The sequence below is a fragment of the Solanum verrucosum genome, unplaced genomic scaffold (assembly GCF_900185275.1).
Source record: "Solanum verrucosum unplaced genomic scaffold, falcon-dt-bn FXZP01000218.1, whole genome shotgun sequence".
Lineage (NCBI taxonomy): Eukaryota > Viridiplantae > Streptophyta > Magnoliopsida > Solanales > Solanaceae > Solanum > Solanum verrucosum.
Genome location: NW_026020464.1, coordinates 1415128 through 1422170, shown reverse-complemented (window position 1 = coordinate 1422170; position 7043 = coordinate 1415128). Strand labels below are relative to the sequence as shown.

The 7043-nt window shown below is 31.2% G+C and overlaps 1 protein-coding gene across 1 annotated transcript; it reads right to left on the bottom strand.

Moving 5' to 3' along the window:
* Nucleotides 1-1032, bottom strand: LOC125808704 (F-box/kelch-repeat protein At3g23880-like). The gene is made up of 2 exons (XM_049488360.1): nucleotides 977-1032; nucleotides 1-616 (listed from the first exon to the last, which is right to left on the bottom strand). The coding sequence occupies exons 1-2, from the start codon at nucleotides 1030-1032 to the stop codon at nucleotides 1-3; spliced, it is 672 nt and encodes a 223-aa protein (XP_049344317.1).
* Between the last annotated feature and the right edge of the window lie 6011 nt (nucleotides 1033-7043).

Below are 7043 nucleotides of genomic sequence, written 5' to 3'. Positions count from 1 at the left end.
CTAAGCCTCGTAATCTTTTGTAGGGATCGAAGCTATCTTGGTCCACGACTCTGCAACATCATACTCCTTCATTACCCACACATCCGTCTTGTTCTCAAAGTAACAAAACAGACACAAATTACCCCCTGAACACCCTACTTCACGATAGAAAAACTCACCTTCTGGACCAGGCAACGCTACATTTCCAAATGTCTCATTTACCAGATCAAACGAAGAAATAAAAAATGTCGATTTACTATCACTAACACGATCCTCCGCACTCCAATGAAGTTTCCTATTCACAAACTTACCAGAATGATCCCAAAACACAATGCTCGGATACTCTTCGATTCTTTTCCAAGAATCACTTCTTAGACTATAAACACTAACATAGTAACGATTAATACAACTATGTTCTTTTCGCACAATTTCTACGACTCTGTAATCAATTCGACACTGATCAGTATCAGTACAACAACCAAATCCATAAGAAAAATCAACATCATGTTCACAACTCACATTAATTCCAGAAGAGGGCAATTTCTTCAACTTTCTAGTAGTGGGGTTCCATAGAAACAGATCTAAAATATCACGAGAAATACAAATCAATCCATCACAGGAACCTAAAATTCGATATCTATCACCAAATGAATCTTCATAAGAGAAATCAAGATCAGTAGGGATACGTTGAGGTTTTTCACAAATGGGTATTGGAAATTGTTGTGATATGAAAAGCTAAGTGGTGTGTTAACACGGTTTTAGTTAGTTAAGGGTAAACTAGTCATTTCCATTAGTTAGTTATAACAACCTACAGAATGTTAGTTAAAAGAAGATTAGTTACTAACAGATAATGTGATGTATAAATAGCCCTTCTATCATTGTAATCCATAGGTTTTTGATTAATAACAGAGTCTTCTTCTTCCTTAGATATTTTCTCTCTAAGTTCTAGATTCTTCTTTTACGTTCATGGTATCAGAGCTCTCTTCCCAGTAGCTACTGGTGAAGACGAGTTAGATCTAGAATCAAAGGATCATTATAGATCCATCGATTCATTGTTGCTGATTTCCTTCAGTGGCAGATTTCAGTTTGAAATTTGCATTTTTTTTGCTTCCGCGAAAAGAGATTCATCAAAGCAGTTCCAGTCAGGTGTTGAATCAGAGTTTGATCAATGGCTCCTGATCATGTAGCAGTGGATCTGGCTCAGAATCTCAATATTGGTCAAAATATTGGTACATCTGCTCATAACAATGACAATTCTTCTTCAAATCAAGGTATCGACTATAATCATCCTCTGTTTTTGAGTCCTACTGATATCAGTGGGATCAACTTGATTTCTTTTCAATTGCTTGGCATTGAAAATTATATGTTGTGGAGTAGATCGATTCAGCTTGCCTTGTTAGGAAGAAACAAGTTAGGGCTGATTGATGGGAGTTGCAGAAGAGAAGTATATGGTGAGGAACTATGGGGACATTGGGAAAGAGTTAATGCTATAGTGTTATCCTGGTTAATGAATTCTATTTCTAAAAGCTTGTTGAGTGGTATTGTTTTTGCTTCAAGTGCTTTAAATGAGTGGAATGACTTGAAGGAAAGATTCGATAAAGTGGATGGATCTATGACATACAGTTTGCACAAAGATATAGTTTCATTACAAAGGGTACTGCTTTTGTATCTGTGTATTTCACAAGACCTAAGACCTTATGGGATGAGTTTGAGGTGTTGGTACCATCTCCTTGTTGTAATTGTGAAAAATCGAAAGGTTTTGTGGAACATATGAATAGGCAGAAATTATATCAATTCTTAATGGGATTGAATGAATCATATCATCAGGCTAGGAGCCAAATTCTTATGATGAATCCTTTACCATCCATTAATCATGTATATGCTATGATTGTGGGATATGAGAGTCAAAAAACAGTAGTTCATAGATCCAGTAGTAGTTTGGGACTGAGTGCTATGAATATGGAATCTGTTGTCTTTTATTCCAAAGTTGGTAGTAGCTCAGGGGTGAGTCAAAGGTTTAAAAAGAACTCTCTGCTAGTTTGTGATTTCTGCAAATGTAAAGGACACAATAAAGAGTTTTGTTACAAAATTGTAGGATATCCACCTAACTTCAAGTCTAAAAGGAAGGATCAAGGAAGTGAATCTGGACAGTACAGGAAATCTTCAGCAGCTCAGGCTCATTTCTCTTATGGTTCCAACACAAATGTATAGGTTCCTGAGTGGGGAAAGAAAGTTGAAAGTTCTCCTTATCATAGCTTTGGTGGTGAATCTATAGCTGAGAATACTAAAGCTAATATGCAGTTAAGTCAAGCTGAGAAAAATGTCAAGCAACTACTTCAGTGGTGCATGTTCACAAAGGATCAATATGATCACATTCTCAGAATGTTTACGCAGCAAAAACAAGATCAATCTATATACCTGATTGCAGTGCAGTGAATACTGCAGGTAAAGCATTCTTTGTCTCTGCAAATAATAAGGTGTGGATAATAGATACGGGTGCTACAAATCATATGGTGTCTAACTTGGAAATGTTATCCAAGAATTCTGTGACAAAACTTGATACTCCTAAAATTGTTTATCTTCCAAATGGTGATACTACTACAGTGACTCATGTGGGTACTTGTGATGTGTCAGCTAACAGTGTCATTACAAATGTGTTTCACCTGCCAAACTTTCAACATAATTTGTTGTCTGTAAGTAAAATCACAAAGGAATTAGGTTGCTCAGTTACCTTCTTTCCTCATTTTTGTGTTTTCCCGGAACTTTACACTGGAAAGGTGAAGGAGGTTGGTAAAGAGGAAGGAGGATTGTATTTGCTGTTAAGCCAGTTGACACATGGAACTGAAAGTGAAGTGAAGACGTCTGTGTGGGTTGTTCCTAGAGTGCTCTCCAGTATAGAATTGTGGCATCAAAGATTAGGACATGTGTCTTTTGTAGTACTTGCTAGAATGTTTGATATGAATAAAGACAATATGTGTAAGGTTTCTAAATGCACAGTTTGTCTTTGTGCTAAGCAGACAAGATTACCTTTTCCTTCAAGTAGTATTAAAAGTAATGCTTGTTTTGACTTGATACACGTTGATGTATGGGGTCCAATGAGAAAGTGTAGTAACTCAAGCTATTTTCATCGTCGAAATTTCGAAAAGAAGCTTATGGTAAGTAAATTGTTGATTATTGATTGAAAATTTTAGATGGGTTTTGATGAATTGGGGATTAGAGATTAGAGAACGCATAGATTTTGAAACACACCTCATTTTCAGCAAGGTTTTCACAGGTAGCCTTGTGAGTATTTCGGATATTAACTCAGGAGGAAGAACTGGAACTGAATCGACCGCCATTGATGTTATTGCTTTGTGCTTTGATAACTCCATTAGCGGGCGACTAAGCTTAAACCTCTTTCAAGAATTTGATAGAGTGTAACATAATATACCTAATTTTGAGTCTATATATTCGAGATATAAATATCTGAACGTATTTATAGGCAAGATACATATATAAATTTAAGTAATTAACTGTAGAATTTTCGTAGAAATACCCTATAAATGTTGATGAAAAAAGAAATAAACTATTTATTTTGTACAAATTAGCTTTATCCGTTCCTATTTAGTTGTCATTTAATTTCCTCAAAAGTTTTTGAATATAGAAAATTACGTGAATATAAGCACATATATACTAGTTAATTAGTTAGCATATCTATAGTTTAGCTAATTTACAATTCGCTACTAACATTTAGCGTTAATTACATGGGTTGCACTTCAAGTTTGTATAATTCGTCATTAATATTTTTTTCGTTTGATTTGTATTTGTATGTGACGGGTTGTATTTGTTTATGATGGTGATTTCCTTTGATTTTTTAGTTTTATCACCAGATACAAACAATCTTTTTTGTATGTAACTTTTTTTGAATAAACGTGTAGTTTTCGAAATTTGTATAACTTTTGTATAATGTAATTTGTATAATATAATGGGAAAATGCATAAGTACCCCCCCCCCCCCCCGCCCAGCCTATGCCCAAAATCCCTGAGTCACACTTAACCTTTACTAAGGTCCTATTGCCCCCCTCCCCCCCCCCCGGATCTTATTTTATATATAATTTTCTATCCCTTTTCGGCCTACGTGGCACTATCTTGTGGGCCTAGCGTGTGTTGACAATTTTTTCAAGGATAGTGCCACGTAGGCCAAAATGGAGTAGAAAATTATATATAAAATAAGTTCGGGGGGGGGGTAATAGGACCTTAGTAAATGTTAGGTGTGTCTCAGGGTTTTGGGTATAGGCTGGGGGGGGGGGGGGACTTATGCATTTTCCCTAGTATAATTTGTATAATTGTTTAAAGTTCAGATGTTTGTATTTGTATAAATTCGTTATTCAGAGTTTTACGGACGAAAATAACTCAATTATGCAAATGCGCGCGAATTATACAAATGTACCCGTGAATTATACAAATAAGTAAACTATAACTATGATCCGTAAATAGATAAACTATAGCTAAAGAGCCTAATTAAGTTTATGATAATGACTATTTGCGAAATTTTTCACATTTTGAGTATAATTGGGTAATAAGTCCAGTCTTCACCTAGCTTAGCCCATTAGACTCATTCAGCTATTCAAAAGTAGGCCCATTACAAATGCTACATCTTCTTTAATCTAGAATTTGTTTGAACTTCAAGAAATCTACATTAGGGGGGAATTTCATCCGGCAGAGATAAGATTTGTGTATATTTTATTATTTTTAGATTATATTTATGAGATTTTACTGGGTATATTATTGTTATTTTAGAGAAAAATTGGTGGTGAAAGAAGAGAGAAGAAGTTTAATCTTAAACACTACTAACTACATTTTATTTATCTGATTTTAACTTGATACAGTGTTTAAAGAATATTATTGAATCTTCTGGTCTTAAATTAAATATACGTAAAATCTACCAAAATTTCTATAATCTTATGATCTTAAACATATTAGATGAAAAAATAGAATTAAAGAGTTGCCAAAAAGGGGGAAATATTTTATTTTTTAAAAAATAAAAAATAAAGTAAAACAAACAAATTAAAACAAGAAAATATTATGTAATATGATCAAATTAATCAAAAATCTCATCGTTTAATATTGTTAAGAAAGTCAACCAATCATGCCAAACTAGAAATTATTTTAATTGAATTGCTCTCAAGTCTTAACAGTAATGCTAATAAGATGAATCCACTAAATTGCACCTAATAAATTTAATGATTCATTCACGCAAAAAGCATATCATATAATAAGATTAATATATAGTGGGTAGAGTACTATTTTGTATCCACTCAAATTTCTAGTTCTAAATTATAGAGAGTGAAAAAAGTATAATCTAGCCTATGTTATTTTATTTAATGTTATAGAATTGATAATCATATTCTAGAAACGCACATTCCGCAAAATAATTTTCGATGTTGACAATAGTAAAAGACAATAATGTACCGTGTGATAGGGATAAAAAAATGACAAGTTGAATATTTTTTATAGTCGAGAAAGTTTATTATATATATAAATTAAACATTTATAACGGTATACAATATGTTCATATTACTTGTGTCGTAATCAATAATAAGATTAAAAAAAGCATATCTTTCCATCTGAGCGATAAATATCTTCTTCTAATAATAATTATGAACATGTAGAATGCGTGTCACGTAAGTACAAAATTACTTTCTAGACTTATAGTCTGCCTAATCAAGCTTTTGAGAAATGAAACTTCTAATTTTATTTATAAAAAAATATATTTATATTAGAAAGTTAAATATTTTGCTAAGATTATAAAATTAAAAAAAATTATGTAAAAAGTTTAAATTTTTTGTGTAGTAGTAGAAGATGTCTTCATAAGTTGAGATGATTTTTTTATGGGTGTTTTATTGAACTCTTATCAAACACAAATTATGAATTTAATATTGGTAAAAATATTTTTTAATTTAAGTAATCAAATAAATATTGCTCTCTTCGAAAATACTTTTGAGTTCTCACACAAAAATATACTTATTAAATTATGTAATAAATGTTCATTCATTGGGATAGTTGAGTCACCTCAAAAGAACATCCTATTTTTCATGTCCAATCACATCACTTTCTCCGTCCCATTTTATACGTCATCCCTTTCTATAAATAACTGAACCATAATACATATTATTTTATAAAATTTATGTATAAATTATCATATTTTGTCTATTATATCCTTGATAGAATAGTTAATTAATCTTGAAAATGTACTCATCATTTATTATAAAATTAATTTAAAAAAACATTAAATAAGAATAAAAGGATAAAATAACATCATTTCGTAAGTGGTGACATATAAAATAGGAAAAGGTGGGAGTATTTTAGTTGAGAATAGTCTTCTTGATAAATGATAATTGAAGAAAAAAAGAACAGCACACTAAGGTTGAAAAATTCATCATGGGACCCTTTAATTTAATGAACCTATAAATCAATAAATTCTTTGCAAAATTATTTTTTTCTTCCGTTCGTTCAATAATAGTTGTCCATTGTACTATTTTAGAATGTCTAATAATATTTGTTTACTTTACAAAATTAATATATAATTTTATACTTAGTTCCTAATTTATCCTTATCATTAATTATGTCATTTCTCTATTATATTTTTCAAGACATTGTATTTATTATATTTAAAAGGTAATATAGTGAAATTACACTTCTATTTGAAGTGTGCAAAGTTAATAGTGGACGACTATTATTAAAAAGAAAAAGTAATTAAGATTATCCACAACCATATATCCCTTTGAATGAGTATCATTGTCGATCAATTGACCTCGTAGTCTTTTATATATTTATTTTTAATTTTATATACTAGGTTTTTATTTTACACATAAAAATTTGAAAATAACAAATATAAAATTTAAGTTCTATCATTTTGTTAATCATTGTCTTGACATTTTAAAAAATATTTTAGCTTTATTAATTAACTATTTATTGGTTCTCTTGGCCCAATATTTTTATAAGATAAAGTCTTTGATAGAATCGAAAAATATACCTCCACCATTAGGTATACTATTCTTCTTTCATTTTTTCTTCATTATTGTT

Bases quoted from the DNA above. Each gene is read 5' to 3' on its own strand.
- LOC125808704 (XM_049488360.1), bottom strand. From the start codon at position 1,032: ATGAATCGATGGATCTATAATGATCCTTTGATTCTAGATCTAACTCGT. The intron at 617-976 runs GTAGCTACTGGG...ATTTGGTGATAG, and splicing joins GATCTAACTCGTCTTCACCA to ATATCGAATTTTAGGTTCCT.